Source organism: Thamnophis sirtalis, unplaced genomic scaffold (assembly GCF_051295495.1).
Source record: "Thamnophis sirtalis isolate CommonGarterSnake01/CBP01778 unplaced genomic scaffold, rThaSir2_p1.2 scaffold_2, whole genome shotgun sequence".
Taxonomy (NCBI): Eukaryota; Metazoa; Chordata; class Lepidosauria; order Squamata; family Natricidae; genus Thamnophis; species Thamnophis sirtalis.
The window spans coordinates 35133540-35153634 of record NW_028261382.1 but is presented as its reverse complement, the minus strand read 5'-3'; the positions used below and the strand labels follow the sequence as shown (position 1 = coordinate 35153634).

Here is a 20095-nt window from a genome sequence, read left to right as displayed (position 1 = left end):
TCTGGACTTTTCTGGATTCTTCTCCTTCCTCTTTTTCTTCTTTTTCTTCTTCTTCTTCTCTTCTCTTCTTCTTCTTCTTCCTCCTCCTCCTCCTCCTCCTCCTCCTTTGTGTTTCAGCTTTTAATTTCAGGGGCGAACTCCACCATTACTGAGGTTGGCTTTCCATTGGCCAAGTTACATGAGGCAAGCTCACCACAAGGTTCTCGTAGGCACATCATGTTGTCCATTCATTCAGTCCATTCATTCACGCAGTGAGATGTGTGGTTGGCTGAAAGAGAGCAGCTTTAAAGGCCTGCTTTGCATCTCCCCAACGTCTTCAACTGCTTCTCTTGCTTTTCCTGAGGGCTTGCAAACCGGACCTCACACCTCCGTGTGTTGTGTAAACCTGGCTGGTTGTGATATAATCGAGAAATCAGAAACTGAGCCCATCTCCAGCTTAGCATAAGCAGGACAGGTGATTTGGTTGATGCGTGGCCTTAAATGATCTGGAGAGATTTTGAAACGGTGTGTATTATTCATTCTGTTCGCCACATCGAACAGATCCTTCCTTCTGTGACTTAAATGACAGGTCGGTTGTTCTCAATTTTTTCAGATTAGAACAGAATAACAGAGTTGGAAGGGACCTTGTGGGTCATCTAGTCCAACCCTCCCGCCCAAGCAGGAGACCCTACATCATTTCTGACAGATGGCTTTTCTTGAAAGCTTCCAGGAATGAAGCTCCCACAACATCTGAATAACTGTATAATAAAAGGGTTGGAAGGGATCTTGTAGGTCATCTACAAGAAGCTGCCACAACTTGCAGATCTCTGTTGAAGGACCCAACTCTGCCATCACTTCAAGTCCTCTTTGGGTGTTTGTTGAGAAGATAGGAAGGGACAACCATGTCCAACATGGTGGACCAACCACCTAAGCTGTGCCTGAAATGAGCTGGATGGGTTACCCCTCCCGAATGATGAATGTATGTTGCTTACTATTTTATTATATGTTTCTATCTTAATGTCTGTATTCCCCCTTCCCGGTTTTGTGTGAGCCGCCCTGAGTCCCCTCAGGGAAAAGGGCGGCCTACAAATACTAATAAAACTAAACTAAACTAAACTAATGGCTTCCCAGAGCAGCGATCTGCTCCCATTGGTGGGAGGAGCCAGGAGGGGCAGGATTGGGGCAGGTACTGGGCGTAGCCATCACCCAAAGGGGGCGGGAACATGTCTGCGCCCATCCATTCACATGGCACAGTCTACCTGGATGCTATGATGGACAGCTGCTACCACCATCCGATGTCATTTTGTCTTTCTCAAGTGTATCCAAGCTAATATGCCAGGTTTTAACGATCACAGTTCCACTTTGAAGACACTAGATAAACATTTTCATGAGACCAGTTCTGCCAGTAAGAACTGGGTTTGGGAAGGTTTTCAGCCAGACCCTCTACCCTACCCGAGGTTTTTTTTTTTGGGGGGGGGGGGCATCTTATTTAGTCTCAGAGTTGAGGTCACATCTACATCAGCTACACAATTTAGGTAATTGTGAAAATCACAAAAAAAAACACAAAGGAGTTAACTATTTCAGCCCTGACATGTGCTTAAAAAATCTTCCACTCTCCCTCCCTCTTCTTCCTATCCTTCCTTTCTTCCTTTCTTTCCTTCCTTCCTTCTTTCTTCTTTCCCTCCCTCCCTCCCTCCCTCCCTCCCTTCCTTCCTTTCTCCTTTCTCTTTCTTTTCCTCCCTCCATCATTCTTCCCTCCTTCCTTCCCTCCCTTCCTTTCCTCTTCCTCCCCCTTCCCTCTTTCCTTTCTCCCTTCCTCCCTCCCTTTTTCTTTTCCTTCCTTCCTTCCTTCATTTTTTTCTTTCTCTTTCCCCTCCCTCCTTCCTTCCCTCTATCCCTCCCTCCTTTCCTTCCTTCCTACCATCTCTCCCCTCCCTCCCTCCCTCCCTCCCTCTTTCCCGTCTCCTTCCTTCCCTCCATTTTCCTTTTCCTTCCTTCCTTCCTTCTTTCCCTCCCTCCCTTTTTTCCTTTCTTCCTTTCTCCTTTCTCTTTCTTTCTTTTCCTCCCTCCATCATTCTTCCCTCCTTCCTTCCCTCCCTTCCTTTCCTCTTCCTTCCCCCTTCCCTCTTTCCTTTCTCTCTCCCTCTCTCTCTTTTTCTTTTCCTTTCTTCCTTCCTTCATTTCTTTCTTTCCCCCTCCATCCATCCTTCCTTCCCTCCATCCCTCCCTTCTTTCCTTCCTACCCTCTCTCCCTCCCCTTCCTTTCCTTTCTTGTTCTCTCTCCTTCCCTCCCTCCCTTCTTCCATTTTCCTTTTCTTCCTTCCTTCCTTCCTTCCTTCCTTCCTTCCTTCCTTCCTTCCTTCCTTCCTTCCTTCCTTCCTTCCTCTTTCCCTCCCTTCCCTTCCCTCTCTCAGTCTACGAAACACATTATCCAAGCCCCACCATAAACGTGTGCAAGGAAGCTAAAACAAAAACTCGCCCCGTTGAGTTTAAACGTCGGTTTCAAGCAAAATTTAATCCTGCAGCTTTGAAATACAAGCAACAGGTTTGAAACAAAACAACAACAACAACAACAACAACAACAACAACAAAACACTCCAGCAAACAGTGCAATCAAAGTATTTGTGAAGTAGCTTAGCTGGGTTTAAATTCTCCCTTCCAATCAACAGCTGCTTGTGAGATGCGGGCTAACAATGGAATAAAAACTCAAAAAAAGAAAGAGAGAGAGACAGAAGACAAACACATATCAAAAGCCTGATAAGAGAAAGAAATCAACAAAAGGTGTGATTGGAGCAAATTCGGAGCGTCTGAATTTTTGGCTTCCTTTGGTTTAAATTCCGCCCAGTTGTCTTAACCAGGGTTTGCTTTCAGCCAGGTTTTGAAACTTATCATTGGAGGCTTTTTTCCAGTAACCTAGAAAGTTTTGCCTTGATGTTATCCCAAGGTCTTGAGGAGTAGAACTAGGAGCCATCAGTTGCCATTTGGCTGTAGTTTTCGGTCCCCTGGTCCAGCTGGCATGCAAATGGGCAAGCTCAATTCACAAATCTGCAGAGGAAAAACCTAGGCGTAATGGAGAAATCGAGCTTCCAGCTGCAGGGGCAGTCCATCTTAGAGAGGAAGCTGTCCAAGAGGGGAAGGCAAGGGGTAATGCTTCACATATGGCTATAATTGGGACTGGACCCTTCGCCGCGAAGCTGAGTGATTGCTGAGTCGTGCCTGATTTTACGACTTTTTATTGCCATGGGTTGTTACATGAAACACTGTGGAGAAGGAGGAGGAGGACTGTGGGGTCTTTGGTGCACTTTGAGCTTGGCTGTTTTCTTTCCGACCGACGTCTCATGACCCAACTAGATAACAGCATCGGTGCTAGAAGGGGGTGGGGTTTGTGGAGAGGTAGAGAAAGAGGAAGAGGAGTAGGACTGTGGGGTCCTTGGTACTCTCTGAGCTTGGTGGTTTTCTTGCAGATGTTTCATTACCCAAGTAGAAAACATCATCAGTGCTAGAAGGGAGTGGGGTTGGTGGAGAGGAGGAGGACTGTGGAGTCCTTGGTGCTCTCTGAGTTTTGTGGTTTTCTTGCAGATGTTTCATTACACAACTAGGCAACATCATCTGTGCTAGAAGGGAGTGAGGTTTGCAGAGGAGGACTGTGGAGTCCTTGTTGCTCTCTGAGCTTAGTGGTTTTCTTGCAAACGTTTCATGACCCAAGTAGAAAACATCATCAGTGCTAGAAGGGAGTGGGATTGGTGGAGAGGAGGAGGAGGACTGTGGGGTCCTTGGTGCTCTCTGAGCTTGGTGGTTTTCTTGCAGATGTTTCATTACCCAACTAGGCAATGTCATCTGTGCTAGAAGGCAATGGGGTTTGAACCAACTCCGTTATTTTGCGTTTGGCGTTCCGCATAAAATTTCACCACTGTGGGACATTCGTGGCCCAGCGGAGCGAGATAATCCCTGGGAGGGAAGCAGAGAAGAAGGATTCGTTTTGCCTCTGGATCCATCTCCTTTGCAGAACTAACTTCCCGCGGGCATTTTCTGCAAATGTTCCCCAAGAACCATTTTTTTCCTTTTGCCGTTTAGGAAAGGGGGGGAAGGAAAGCACTTATCGCTCCCGTTTTATCTCCCGATCTTAAGCGGCATCATTAGAGCAGAGCATTTCAGGCATTTGAAAAGATCTCGCACCGGAGATGGTCGTTGTTTTTTTTTCCCTCTCCGTCCTGGGAGAAGGGATAAACACCCGCCAGGAGGATGTCTGCTTATGTCTAAAAGCCTTCTGGTTATTTATTATTCTTGTTTTCGAAATGCTGGGCCTTTCAAGATGTCATCTCCAATTCAATAAGCTAAAATTGGATTGCATTTACAATCCATCTGGACTTGGGGTGTTTGGTAGGATGTAGCCAGGGCCAATAACCCCGGATCTCTACAAAACATTCCTCCTCTCCCCCCCCCCCACACATGGATGTATCCCTGGAGCCAAAGGTCCCATTTCTGCCCCCTGTCCCCCGTCCCCCTGCCTTCAACAGCTTTCTTGACATGGTGGTCCTTTTCGTGAAAATTGAAAAAAAACAAAAAACCAGCCACGTGATTTGATTCTGCTGCTGGGGCAGGAAACGCTCTGGGTTAAACCATTCTTGTTTGATTTGACAGAGTGGATTTATTTGGCGAGCCTTAAAGATCAACAAGAGAGAGAGAGAGACAGAAAGGAAGAATGAGAGAGAGACAGAGAGAGAGACAGACAGACAGACAGAGACAGAGAGAGACACAGAGAGAGAGACAGAGAGAGAGAGAGAGAGAGAGAGAGAATGAGAGAGACAGGGAGAGACACACAGAGACAAAGAGAGTGACAGAGAATGAGAGAGACACACACACAGAATGAGAGAGACACACACACAGAGAGACACACACAGACACACACAGAATGACACATACGCAGAATGAGAGAGACACATACAGAGAGATACATACAGAGAGAATGAGATACACACACACAGAATGAGAGAGGCAGAGAGAGAGGCAGAGAGAGGCAGAGAATGAGAGACAGAGAGAGACACAGACAGAGAGAGTGACAGAGAATGAGAGAGAGACACACACACATACAGAGAATGAGACACAGAGACAGAGAGAATGAGAGAGAGAGACACACAGAGAGAGACACACAGAGACACACAATGACACACACACAGAGAATGAGAGAGACACAGAGAGAGGCAGAGAGAGACAGAGACAGAGAATGAGAGAGAGAATGAGAGAGAGAGAATGAGAGAGAGAAAGAGAGAGAGATACACACATACAGAGAGAATGAGATACACACACAGAATGAAAGAGAGAGAGAGAGAGAGAGAGAGAGAGAGAGAATGAGAGAGACAGAGACAGAGAATGAGAGAGAGAAAGGGGGAAATATCTTAACTCCAAAGGTACAGAAGTAACACAAAATTGGGGAAATTAACTGGCAGGTGGAGGTAATTCTTTTGTAGGGTAAAATCTGTAGCTTTGTACAGGTGGTTTTACAACAGTTCATTTAGTGGTCAAAGTTACAACGACGCCGGAAAAAATTACTTTAGGACCATTTTTCACAGTTGCAACCGTTGCAGCGTGTCCGGGGGTCGCCTGATGCCCCTTGCGACTAGCCAAGTCAAAGGGGGAAAGCCAGGTTCGCTTAACGACTGTGCGGCTGATTTAACAACGGCCAGCGATTCCCTTAACAAGCGCGGCAAGGAAGGGCGTCAAATGGAACCGAACAAAGGACACATCTCGCTTAGGCGGCATGTCACACTTAGCGATAAAACTTTGGGGCTCAATGGTGGTCGTAAGTCAAGGACTACCCACTTTATATAGAATCTCGTATTCTCAATCCGATATATATGTATACAATTATTATCATTGTTATACATTTATTTGAGTACAATTGTCATTCCTTCATTTTATGTGAGGTATTCTACGTTTTAGGTAAATTCATATTATGACATTTCATTACGTCATCCTAAATCCATCCAGTAATAATACATCTTTATAAAATTCTTTTTCTTAACCATTAATAAGAGAAGTCCCGTGTTTTATAAAATCGTTTATCTTTGGTTACCAAACTCGTATGCATCCACTCCATAGTCCTTTTTGGTTTTCTAGACCTTCAAAATCGCCCTTCCCAGAAAGATATCGCTCTCCTTAATTTTATTTTTGTTATTGGTACATGATGTTCCTTCCTTTTTGGGGGTGTGTGTGTGAGGGAGAAAAGCTCTTAGTTTTATTGCCTTTCGGCTTACGAAGGAGCTAATTTATTCACTGATGTGGCACTTCGATATTTGGAGCCCGAAAAGGAGAGATTTTTTAAATTCGGCACGAGGAGGCATAGATTTAAATTAGAAACCCAAGTCCGCGGTGGGATTTTTGGCTGTGCTGAGTTGACTTAAGGCTTACTCGGAAGTAAATATTACTTTAGTGCTGAAATAAATAGTACTCCGGACCAGCGGTCGTGAACTGGTGGTCTGTGGACCGCTGGTGGCCCGTGAGAAAATGTTGGTGGTCTGCCGAAAAATGATTTGCATTTTTCATATTGCACCAAATCAGGGGTCCTCAAACTACGGCCCCTGGGCCGGATAGGTGCAACGAACGCTTGTCAGTGGTGGGATTCAAATAATTTACCAATCAGTTCTCTGCCCTAATAACCAGCTGGGTAGGCAGGGCTAGGTGGTGATGTGATAATGTGGGCGTGGCCAAGTCAATGTCACTCAGGTTGATGGGCACTTTGCCTTAGCTGTTACAAGGGTAATAAGGTTTAACTGGAGAGGCGGTTTCTGTAAGCAGGGCAATAAAGATTAGGCTAGAAACAACACCAGAATGTTTCCTTCCTTCCTGCCTTCCTTACAGGATTATCCCTGTAAAGTGGGAAAAAACAAAAGATTTCTTCCAACAATCGGTTCTTCGAACTGCTTAGAAAGTTACCAACCGGTTCTCTCGAATAGGTGCGAACCGGCTGAATCCCACCACTGACGCTTGTGTTGCTGCAGAGAGTCTCTCCCTTTGGGGAGAAAGGAAGGAAAGAAAGAAGGAAGGAAAGAAGCAAAGAAGGAAAGAAAAGGAAAGAAAGAAAGGAAAGAAGGAAAGAAAGAACGAGGAAAAAGAAAGAAGGAAAGAAAGAGAAGCAAAGAAAAGGAAAGAAAGAAAGAAAGAAAGAACTATTTTAGTATATAATAATCGGTGTCGCGGTATGTTTTGAGAGCTTCTAAAGCCCTCTTCTCATGGAGAGCTGATTCAACCGAGCTGGGCACAATAGCCAGCCGTACTTCTGCCTGGATTTGTGAGAAGGATCATCTTCTATATTTAGAGCATTATTAAGAGGTTTCCTCCTTTTAAAAAAAAAAAAAGAACAAATGAGATCTCCTTAGCCTTCCCTCTCTGCCATAGACCTCAACTGGGAACAAGAATGCTGTTTTCAGAAAAAGAAAGAAAAGAATTAAAGCTATTGAAATTCTTATGCGGTCATTAAAAAGGCTGGCTATTTTCCCTTTGTATTCTTCTCCCTCTCTTTCTCCATCCCTCTGCCTTCTCCTTCTGCTCGTCTTTCTTCCTCCTCCCTCGCTTTCCACCATTCCTTCTCCTTCTTTTCTTTCTCCTTCCCCTTCCCCTTCTAGTCCTCCTTCCTCCTTCCTTTCCACCATTACTTCTCCTTTTTTTCTTTCTCCTTCTCATCTTTCTCCTTCTCCTTTCCCTCCTCTTCCTCCCCCTTCCTTTCCACAATTCCTTTCCCTTTCCTTCTTCCTTTTCCTTCCCCTTCTCTTTCTCCTTCCCCTCTTCCTTCCACCTTCCTTTCCACAATTATTTCTCCTTTACTTTTTCCTTCTCCTTCTCCTATTCCTACTCCTTCCCGTTCTTGTCCTCCTTCCTTTCCACCATTACTTCTTGTTGTGGCCCAGCAGGAGCCGTTAGAGCTGCCACCAGACTCCGACAGCGAGGGGCCCGATGAGTCGGCTCTGGAGAATGTGGAGGACCCTGGACAGAGTTCCCACTCCGAGCAGGGCGCAGAGAGGCTGATTGGCCACCAGGAGGTGCCTGAGCCTTGGACCAGTGGGGAGGAGATAAGGGAGAGTGAGCCGGAAGCCAGTAGTGAGTTGTTCCTGGATGCACGGCATCAAAGAGCTACTAGGCGTCAGGAACAGTTGCGCAGTTACAGGAAGTAATTGCAGTCAGTTGGTGGTCATTAGGCTCCTCTCCAGACTATAAAAGGACTACTTGTGCACACGCCCCTCTTTGCAGAAGTCAACACAGGATCGAATGTCGGAGAACATTGTTAGAAGCTTGGCAGGCTAGATTGCTGCCAAGCCTTATCTGTGTTTATTGCTGCCCAAGCTTGTCTGTGCTGGTTTGCTGCCAATTACCTGTCTGTCTGTTAATTAAATGCCATAACTTATCTTTGACTCGGAGTGTGCTTGGGTGTGGAACGAGGGGGGTCAGAACACTTCTCCTTTTCTTTTTCCTTCTCCTTCCCTTTCTCCTACTCCTACTCCTTTCCCTTCTTGTCCTCCTTCCTTCCCACCATTACTTCTCCTTCTTTTCTTTCTCCTTCTCCTCTTTCTCCTTCTCCTTTCCCTCCCCCTCTTTCCCCTTCCTTTCCACAATTACTTTCCATTTCTTTTTCCTTCTCCTTCCCTTTCTATTTCTCCTTCCCCTCTTCCTTCCTCCTCCCTCCTCCTCCAGAATTGTTTGGCTGGCGCCATAGCAAACTTGAAAAGCATTTTAGAGTTAGGCAGCAGAGGGACGGACCGGTTTATCTAAAGGATGGCAGTCTGGACATGTCAGATGGGCTGGATGTTTCCTTCCTTTCCCTTTGCTCCTTCCCTTCCTCCCACCCATCCCTTCTCCTGCCTTGCGGTGATTTTAATGAGATCCTAAGGCGATCCTTTGAACCACAGGCCACCTCCTCTGGACCCAGCAAAAGGCGAACCAAAGCTCGTCAAAGATAGACACCATCCATTTCTTTTCTCCTCCATCTAAGTAAAACGAAGCTTCGCTCTGTTTGCGTGCAGCTTTTCCTGGCAGCTCTCAAAGCCTCGGCGTGCCTTGGAGCTCAGCAATGTTGAAATAACACAATTTCCAGTTGAGACCAGGACTTGGGGGTGATGGAAACCAGATGCTAGATCGCCTTTGAATGTGGAGATTTTTTTTATTATTATTATTATTTTCCTCCTCCACAGGAGCAATGTCTCTTGGCACACTGATCCACATATGCACTGTTATGGCAGAGCAGGCCTAATTCCATTAAGATCTATTTACTTTCTAGCATCTCTGGGGTGCAGGGAAGGGCTGAGGATGGCTGAGAAGTGTGTGTGTGTGTGTGTGTGTGTGTGTGTGTGTATGTATGTGTGTGTGTGTGTGAGAGAGAGAGAGAGAGAAAGAAAGAATGAGAGACACACAGAGAAAGAGAATGAGAGAGAGATACACAGAGAGAGAGAATGAGACACACACACACAGAATGAAAGAGAGACAGAGAGAATGAGAGAGAGACACACACACAGAGAGAGAAAGAATGAGAGAAAGAGACAGACAGAGAGAAAGAGAATGAGAGAGATACACACACATCCACAGAGAGAATGAGACACACACAGAGAATGAGAGAGAGACCCACACACAGAGAGAATGAGAGAAAGAGACAGAGAGACAGAGAATGAGAGAGAGACACAGAGAGAGAGAGAGAGAATGAGAGAGACACATACAGAGAGAGAGAGAAAGAATGAGAGAAAGAGACAGAGAGACAGAGAATGAGAGAGAATGAGGAAGAGAATGAGAGAGAGAATGAAAGAAAGAGAGAGAGAGAGAGAGAATGAGAAAATGAGAGAGTAAGTGTCTGAGAAAGAATAAATGAAAGAGAAAGGGAGAATGGGAGAGAAAATGAGAGAGCATATGAGAGAGAAAAACAAAAAGAGAGAAAGTGAGAGAAGAGAATGAAAGAGAGAGAGACCGAATGGGAGAAAATGAGGGAGTATGAGAGAGAGAAAGAATAAAAGAAAGAGAAGGACAAAGAGAGAAAATGAGATAGAAAAAGAGAGAGTATGAGAGAGAGAAACAAAACAAGAGAGAATGAGAGAAAGCATGAGGGCGAAAGAGAGAATGGGAATATGAGAAAGAGAGAGATAATGAGAGACAGAGAGAAAGAATGTGTGTGAGAAAGAGAAAGAGAAGGAGAAAGAAGGAGAATGAGAGAAAGAACAAAATGAGAGAAAGAATATGTGTGAGAATGAGAGAAAGAAGAAGAAAGAGAGAATGAGGGAGAAAGAATGAGAGTATGAGAGAGATAGAGAGAATGAGCGTGAGAGAGAGAAAAAAGAGACTGATAGAGAGAGAGAAAGGAGACAGAGAGAGAAAGAAAGTATGAGAGAGAGAAAGAAGAGAGAGAGAAAGTATGAGAGAGAAAAAGAAGAGAAAGAGAGAGAGAGTCCATAGATGAGCATATTCTGACCCAACTTCCTTGTTCCAGCCGATCCATGGATGCAATTTGGCAAAAGTCACCTGGATGGATGCTTTCCAGCTGGGTGGAAACTCTGCCCAGTCCTCAGTCCCTCATTTTTCCCCGTAGCATTTTCCCAAACCTCTGGCTGCAGTTACAGCCGGGTCGATCCCGCACTCGAGGGACGTTCGCTTGACTTGAGACATGTCTTTATTCAAAGAAAAAAAAGCATGTGTGTTGTTGTGCGTAGGAACGTCATTCTATGGCAATCGTGACCATGGGAGGTTGTGTCCTTCTTAAATGTCCAATGACCAAATTGCAGTCATATATGACCGTGGGGGGAGGAGGGACACTGGGTCATTCATAAGTGCGAGGAATGGCTGCAAACCACTTCTTTTTTGCCATTGAGTTCAAACAGTCGCTAAACAAGTAGTCATTAAGTGAGGACTAGCTGTACTGGGTCTTGGTGGGGAAACATTGCTGTCCAAGGTGCTGAATGATGTGTTCTTATTGGCACAAGCATTGTTGTTCATTCGGCAAAGCGCAGAGGTCTGCCCATTCTTTCACCCAAGATGGTTTTTCTCCAAGTCGCACCACCTCTCAATCGGCCAGAGAATAGAGCTGGAAGGGACCTTGGAGGTCTTCTAGTCCAACCCCCTGCCTAGGCAGGAAACCCTGTACCCTTTCAGACAGATGGCTATCCAACATCTTCTTAAAGACTTCCAGTGTTGGGGCATTCACAACTTCTGGAGGCAAGTCCTTCCACTGATTAATTTTATCTCACCGTCAGGAAATTCCTCCTTATTTCCAGGTTGAATTTCCCTTTGATAAGTCACCAGGATCTCATTGGGGAAATATTGACATGGCAGCTTTCCAAGCGAGATGACATCTGTGGTTATAAATACTCCTTTGAAAGACGGTTTGTTAGGCCTTTGCCTGAATGGGAATGAGAGGAAGTCCCATTTGTCTAATAAAAGGGGTTTTGTCGGGACCAGGAATCTGCCTCCTGCTTTTTGGGGAAGCCTAGGTCAGTCCCAACATCCAACTGTCTTCTTAATTGCAAACTTCCTGTCTCGTTTTAAAATGAAATGCCAGGATGATCCCGAATCACCTCTCCGGCCACATCAGGAACGTGGGAACGCAAGTCTGCCAAGCAACATCTTGGGTGTGTGTGTGTGTGTGTAGAAAACTGAGAAAAGAGACACCTCTATGGCCAGCTGGCCGGCCACTCAAAGCGTGCTCTGATTAACTTGCCAAATTTGACTGTCAATTCTTGGCAAGGGCTCAGTATTCTCCTCCGATGTTTTCTTGGCAACCTTCTTTGAGACAGAGGTGACTTCCTAGGACAGGGGTGTCAAACTCGATTTTATTGAGGGCTGCATCAAGGTTGTGTTTGACCTTGGAGGGAGATGCAGTGGGCGTGGCCGGGGTAGGCGTGGCCAGGGTGGCCATAGCCAGCTCAACATCACTTGTATCATATGGTGGTCAAAAGCTAAGGCAGGGCTTCCCTCAGACCTCCCTCATTCTCATTATAATTTCCTTCCTTCCTTCTTTCTTTCTTTCCTTCCTTCCTCTCATTCCCATCTCCTTCCTTTCTCTCATACCCATTTCCTCACTTCCTTCCTCTCATTCTCATTTCCTTCCTTCCTTCCTTCCTTCCTTCCTTCCTCTCATTCCCATTTCCTTCCTTCCTTTCATTTCCATCTTCTTCCTTCCTTTCATTCCCATTTCCTTCCTCCCTCCCTTCCTCTCATTCCCATTTATTTCCTTCCTTCCTTCCTTCCTCTCATTCTCATTTCCTCCCTCCCTCTCATTCCCATCACCTTCCTTCCTCTCATTCCCATTTCCTTCCTTCCTTCTTCTCATTCCCATTTCCTTCCTCTCATTCCCATTTCCTTCCTTCCTTCCTTCCTTCCTCTCATTCCCATCACCTTCCTTCCTCTCATTCCCATTTCCTCCCTTCCTTCTTCTCATTCACATTTCCTTCCTCTCATTCCCATTTCCTTCCTTCCTTCCTCTCATTCCCATTTCCTTCCTTCCTTCCTTCCTTCCTCTCATTCCCATTTCCTCCCTCCCTTCCTCTCATTCTCATTTCCTTCCTTCCTCTCATTCTCATTTCCTTCCTTCCTTCTTCTCATTCACATTTATTTCCTTCCTTCCTTCCTTCCTTCCTCTCATTCCCATCACCTTCCTTCCTCTCATTCCCATTTCCTTCCTTCCTTCTTCTCATTCCCATTTCCTTCCTCTCATTCCCATTTCCTTCCTTCCTTCTTCTCATTCCCATTTCCTTCCTCCCTTCCTCTCATTCCCATCTCCTTCCTTCCTCTCATTCCCATTTCCTCCCTCCCTTCCTCTCATTCTCATTTCCTTCCTTCCTCTCATTCTCATTTCCTCCCTCCCTTCCTCTCATTCCCATCACCTTCCTTCCTCTCATTCCCATTTCCTCCCTCCCTTCCTCTCATTCTCATTTCCTTCCTTTCATTCCCATTTCCTTCCTCCCTCCCTTCCTCTCATTCCCATTTCCTTCCTTCCTTCCTCTCATTCCCATTTCCTTCCTTCCTTCTTCTCATTCACATTTCCTTCCTTCCTTCCTCTCATTTTAGTTTGTTCTGCTAGCCCCCTGCCAGTGAAAATGCCCCCACCCACCCACCCGAGCTCCATTTTCTCTGGCAGAGGCTGCAGGAGGCTGTCACGGCCTGAAAATGGTGCTTGGAAGGGCGGCACGCAACCCATCTTATCCTGGTGTTAACACTTATGGATGGCTGGTGGAGTGATGTCATTGTCTGATTTCCTGAAGGGATGACGTCATGCATTGGATAAGTCTCGATAATTTCTTGTAAAGTATGAATAATGCTATGGAATGTAAGTCTCCAGGTTTCTGGTCCTGCTATTCTTCCAGACATAAATGGAGCATTCTTGCAGGCCTATCAACCATGCATGGGTTCTAATTTCAGAATAGATCAGGATTTTGTCCGGATTTTGAGGATTGATAAATTGTTTGTAACTCAGAGTTGAAATGAGGGGTCCTGGGGTGCTCTCTGAGCTTGGTGGTTTTCTTGCAGACGTTTCATTATCTAGCTAGGTGACATCATCAGTGCTAGAAGGGAAGTGGGTATTGTGGGGAGGAGGAAGAGGAGGAGGACGACGATGGCTTTGGGATCCTTGGTCCTCTCTGGTCTTGTTTTTTTCCCTTCCTTGCTGGCATTTCATGACCCAACTAGGCAACATCATCAGTGTTAGAAGGGAGTGGGGTTTGTGGAGAGGAGGAGAAGGAGGAGGCCCGCCCTCTAGAGTCGGGAACGACTAGCACATATGTGCAAGGGGAAACTTTACCTTTAAGAGGACAGCTGTTTACACAGGGAGGGAAGACATCTAAATAGCATCTAACTTTCTTGGTTTTCTTCTTTGAAAATATTTTGCTTCTCATCCAAGAAGCTTCTTCAATTCAGCTCAGTTCTTCAGAACGGAAGAAGCTTCTTGTGGGAGAAGAAAAATGTTTTCAAAGAGGAAAAAAAAAACCCCAAGGAAAGCCCAGTTGGAAAAAAAAAGGATCTAAAAAAAGGCTTTGGAAGAAATCTACTTTCCATCTCCTCTCTCCAGTTGTTAAGTGACATTTTTGGTGGGAAGTAGCAGAAGAACCGGATGTTGGATGAGACGGGTGACATTAACATAAATCTTCTTTTTGCCTTGCAGCTTATCTCCAGCGACGCTGATGGAGCCATTCAGAGGGCTGGCCGCTTCCGAGTGGAAAATGGCTCGGTGGATGAGGTGGGTGGAAACCTTCCTCCATTGATGAAGAGTTGTCTTTGGGTATAATGGGGTTGGTGCAAGCGAGGGAAACGATATCTATCCTGCATCCATCTAGGCTCTCCTCTGTAGCCAACTTGGGCTGATCTTCAAAACTACACTTGAATTTGGGTGGGGTCCTGAAATGCAAATAGATGGGGAAGCAATGGAGGGAGTGACAGATTTTATTCTCCTGGGCTCCAAGATCACCGCAGATGGGGACAGCAGCCAAGAAATTAAAAGATGCTTGCTCCTGGGGAGGGAAACGATGGCAAATCTAGACAGCATCATAAAAAGCAGACACATCACCCTGCCAACAGATGTGCGTATAGTCAAGGCTGTGGTTTGCCCAGTTGCAAAGGATGGCTGTGAAGGTTGAACCATAAGGAAGGCTGAGCGCCAAAGAATGGAGGCCTTTGAACTCTGGTGCTGGAGAAGACTCCTGCATTGAGTCCCTTGGACTGCAAGGCCATCCAACCGGTCAGTCCTAGAAGAGATCAACCCTGGCTGTTCTTTAGAAGGCCAGATCCTGAATAGGAAACTCAAAGACTTTGGCCACCTGATGAGAAGGATGGACTCTTTGGAGAAGAGCCAAATGTTGGGAAAGATGGAGGGCAAAAGAAGAAGAAGGGGACGGCAGAGAAGGAGGTGGCTGGATGGAGTCACTGAAGCAGTTGGGAACATTGGGAAAAGGCTCCAGCTGTTCTTCTGCCTCACTGATGTCTGACTCCGAAGGCAGCTGATAACTGTCAGACGGCCCTGGCCCACTCTCTGCTTCTGACACAGAGCCCACATCAGAGCCTTCCCCAAACTCCAGGACTGGCCCATCTTCCCCTCCAAACTCCTCACTGTCCGAATCGGCTGCCAGCTCCACTAGTGAGCCACAACACCCATATCTGCATTTCATTGTTACCTGTGACCTCTTTACTCTCTTTATCTTTCTCACGAGATGCTTGCAGTTGGCCTTGCTCCATGGAAGAGCCCTTCCCAATTCCTCTTTCTATTTCAGAATGCCGATTACACTCCCGGGACATGGCACAGAACTGATGTCCATTTGGAGAACCCAGGGTATCACACGAGATGGTACTTCAAGTATTTTCTAGGAAAAGGTAGTGATGCTTTCTGGGGTGTGGGCACGCATGGCACATCAGTGGTTTAGAAACAGAATTAAAGAATAGTGGCGCAGTGGTTAGAATGTAATATTGCAGGCTAAACTCTGCCCACTGTCGGCAGTTCGATTCCAGTAAGCTCAAGGTTGACTCATCCTTCCATCTTTCCAAGATTGGTAAAATGAGGAGGCATTTTATTCAGCATGCTAACAAGGAAATATAATAAAAGAATTCAATATTTAATATTACATGTAATAACCGTGGAAAGAATCATAGATACACAAAATTGGAAAAACGGAAGCATAACTACAGAGGAAATGGCAATAAAGAAAATATTAGGATGCGCCAAAATGGACAGGTTAATGATGGAAATTAAAGACAAAGGAGAAACAGAGTATTATTTAATATGGGACCCATGATAGAATTGGTTAGATAATAGATGCAAAGCAGGGGTGAAATTTGACAGGTACTGACAGGTTCCGGTAGCGGAAATTTTGAGTAGTTTGGAGAACTGGCAAATACCACCTCTGGCTGGCCCCAGAGTGATTTTCGCAGGATCCTTCCCCTGCCATGCCCACTAAGCCATGCCCACAGAATCGGTAGTAAAAAAATAAATTAAATTTCACCACATATGCAAAGACTAGAAAACGAATGATGAAAGATGATTAATAAACCAGAAATAAATACAGGTATAAAGCTATATAGAAGAATACATATTGTAAGCAATATCACTCCCGGAATATACAAAAGTATAAATTAAAATATATAGAATGATAAATGTATAGAGAACTAGGTTAGAACTATGGAAACAATAGATACATGTATGTTGTATAATATCAAGTTCCTATTTTTTTTAAAAAAATTCCATGTTGACTATTGTATGGATGAGAAAAATGGATGTAATTAGGATATACAACATCATGTATATTTTAAAAAGCACTGATACAACCAGTATATCACTGTTGCAAAGCTGAAATTGATATAAAATGAAGAAAAATGTATAGTAAAAATATTTCTTTTAAAAAAATGAGGACCCAGATTGTTGGGGCAATAGGCTGACTCTGTAAACTGCTTAGAGAGGGTTGTCAAAGCACTGTGAAGCAGTATATAAGTCTGTGCTACTATCTATCTATCTATCTATCTATCTATCTATCTATCTATCTATCTATCTATCTATCTATCATCTATCTATCTATCTATCTATCTATCTATCTATCTATCTATCATCTATCATCTATCTATCTATCGTCTATCTATCGTCTATCTATCTATCTATCTATCTATCTATCTATCTATCTATCTATCGTCTAACTATCTATCGTCTATCGTCTATCTATCTATCATCTATCATCTATCTATCTATCGTCTATCTATCTATCTATCTATCTATCTATCTATCTATCTATCTATCTATCATCTATCTATCTATCGTCTATCGTCTATCTATCATCTGTCTATCTATCTATCTATCTATCTATCTATCTATCTATCTATCTATCTATCATCTATCATCTATCATCTATCTATCGTCTATCTATCTATCTATCTATCTATCTATCTATCTATCTATCTATCTATCTATCTAAAATCTATCTATCTATCTATCTATCTATCTATCTATCTATCTATCTATCTATCTATCTATCTATCTATCATCTATCTATCCTGACTTTGTAAATCACTTAGAGAAGGCTGTAAACCACCATGAAGCGGTATATAAATCTGCTATTGCTGTAGTTGATTGGATGTTGCATCGGGAACTGTGATGGCGCAGTGGTTAGAATGTAATATTGCAGGCTAAACTCTGCCCACTGTCAGCAGTTCGATCCTGATAGGCTCAAGGTTGACTCTGCCTCCCATCCTTCCAAGGTGGGTAAAATGAGGACCCACATTGTTGGAGGCAAGAGGCTGATTCTGTCAACCGCCGAGCGAGGGCTGTAAATCACTGTGAAGCGGTATATAAATCTAAGTGCTATTGCTATTTTGGCTGTAATCATTCTTCGCCTCTTCTTTGCAGAGTCTTTTTTCTTGACCTGGCCTAATCTGAAGTGCATTCATTTAAGGCCATGGGGAGGGTGGGTGTCCTTTACTGTCTCCCAAATCCTCCCTCTCAGCCTCAAGGAGCCCCTCCCAAGAGGTAGAAACTTTAAACCCACAAGATATCAAAATAAGACTTGTGTTTCGAGCGTTAACCCTGTTGCATTTTTCGTTTTCACTGTAGCGCAAATTAAATGGAAGGGAGTCTCATTTTTTCCCCCCATCTCTCTTTGTCCTGGCTGCAAGGTTATTTCTTTGACACATTGCAAGCCATTTTGGGGAGAAACCCCTGAAGTTGAGGTGGCAAGAGTTGGTCCATTGCTACGACCTCTCTGCCTAACTAATTCTTCTCTGGCTGGATGAGTTGCTTGGATGAACAACGAAACGTCTAGATCAGGGATCAGCAAACACTCAAAGAGCCATTTGGACCCGTTTCCCACAGAAAAGAAAACACCGGGAGCCACAAAGGTCCTAACCGGAAGCCCCCTGTTCAATCCTGGAGCTGACCGGAAGTTCAGTTCCCCCACCATAGAGTCTCCTCCTAGCGCGGTGTACTTTTTCCTCTACCTGTCCTAACCGAAACCTTATCAATTGTGGAGACAACTGGGAAACCCTCCTCTTGCCATAGAGTCTTCTCCTGGCGCACTGTGCTTCTCTCCTCCCCTCCCGAAGCTCCTCTCAAAATTGTGGCGCCGACCAGTGACGGAGCCGCAGCAGAGGGAGGAAAGAGCCACATGCGGCTCCAGAGCCACAGTTTTGCTGACTCCTGGTCTAGATTAACTAAGTTTGCTCCAGTTGCCATGATCCAACCATTAGTTACCTTGGGGCTAGAAGATTGAGTTTTCGTTAATTTATTTCTTGGGGTGTTTGTCTTTGGAAATTGTGTGTTATGAGGTGGAGGGCGGAATCACCAATTCTAAATGTTGTTTTTCCTACCCAGTTCATCAGAACTATGTCGGCATGGACGCAGAAAAAAACCCCTTTTTCTTATCCGTCGTGCTCTCTGAGCAAAACAATCAGCGCGTCCCTCAATACCGAGCAATCCTCTGGAGGAAAACAGTAAGTAGCAGAGCCTCTGCATTTCAGGGAGTCCTCAACTTACGACCATTCACTTAGTGTCCATTCGAAGTTACGAGAACAGTATACAAAAATATATACAGGGTTGGAGAAACTGATTAAAAAAAAACACATAGATTTTAAACCAGAAATATTTCTGCGAGGCATAATACCTGATAAAGGGAATCTCTGCTTAATATAACATGTTTTGACAGCAGCAAGAATCATATATATGCACAGTATTGGAAAAATGAGGAAACAGAGGATGGTGTAATTTAAAAAAAAAAGATTGTGCAGAAATGGACAGATTGACACTAAAAGAAAAAAAAAGATACCGAATAATTTCAAACATAGGACTTGTTTTTATAAATAGTTGGATAGCCGAGGTAGAAATTAGGAGTGGGAAAAGAAATTGATCCAGACAATATGCTGTTCATTAGCACTTGTATATAATAGGAAAATAAATAAATAAATCTATCTATCTATCTATCTATCTATCATCTATCTATCTATCTATCTATCTATCTATCTATCTATCTATCTATCTATCTATCTATCTATCTATCTATCTATCTAAAAACTGCCGGGTGTGTGTCTGTGTCTGTGTGTTCCAACATAACTCTGGAACGCCTCAAGCAATTTCAACCAAATTTGGTACAGAGATGACTTACTCTCTGGAAAAAAATACTGTGGCGGGTAAGACACTCCTAAGATATTGCCTGTTGTGCCTTCAAATGGCTTCTACTGTACTGCCTTCAAATAGCTTCTACTGTACTGCCTTCAAATGGCTTCTACTGCACAGTGCAGTGGAGTTGCCATAGTAACGGCTTCACAGTACTCCACAAGTAAGGGGGGAAATCCAACATTAGAAATTACGATTGGTCCGGACATTTCCCCGCCTATAAATAAATTCCCCAGGCAACACCGGTTTATCGGCTAGTATATAAATAAACTGTTTGGTTTTTTTTTAAAAAAAGGAAAAGAAAATCCTCAAATCCCTCTGATGTCTGACAGCCTCTGTGTTAATGCAATTCTCTTACAGGGTACCCAGAAAATTTGCCTCCCTTACAGCCCAACGAAAACCTTGTCTGTAAAATCCATTTTAAGGTAAGGAAGATTTCCACCCACCCACTCACCCCATGACCTGTGTCCTGTTGTCATTTTGCACGACTGAGGATTTGAGATCCTTCCCTTGCTTGCCTTCCAGTGCCATGAATCTTGACAAATTCGAGAAAGGGCCTCGGGAGATCCTCCACCCGGAAATTCAAAAGGTATATTTATTGATTGATTGACTGATTGATTGGTTCTTTAAATGTGTTAAATGTCAGCGTGGGGCTACTCGGGGTGTGGGGGAATTCTGGGAGTTGAAGTCCACAAGCCTTAAAGTTGCCAAGTTTGGAGAATTCTGGAATAAACAATGAAAGTATGGTAATAAATACAGATTTAACCGTAAACCATCCAGATTGCTTTGACTAGCGGGCAGTGTATTTTTTATTTTTTAAAGTTCAAAATAAATAGAAATAAATTGTTTCTTATGAGAGAGGGCAGATGATCTCAACATTCCAGGGAATTAGACTGTGTATTCTATTTATTTATGCTGCTTACATGCCTGTCCCTCTCAAATACACAACTCTGGATGATTAACAACTGTTAAAACGAGATCAGAACATTCCCAAGAAATAAATAGCACATAGGA

The 20095-nt window shown here is 44.2% G+C and overlaps 1 protein-coding gene across 1 annotated transcript in view; it reads left to right on the top strand.

The window, feature by feature from the left end:
* The window catches only part of GARNL3 (GTPase activating Rap/RanGAP domain like 3), a 64884-nt gene that overhangs the window by 22825 nt on the left and 21964 nt on the right, over nt 1-20095 (top strand). Inside the window, exons 3-7 of the mRNA XM_087704751.1 lie at nt 14105-14179; nt 15207-15306; nt 18284-18402; nt 19442-19506; nt 19607-19670. Coding sequence (XP_087560877.1) covers nt 14105-14179; nt 15207-15306; nt 18284-18402; nt 19442-19506; nt 19607-19670 — 423 coding nt within the window. The remainder of the gene's footprint in view (nt 1-14104; nt 14180-15206; nt 15307-18283; nt 18403-19441; nt 19507-19606; nt 19671-20095) is intronic.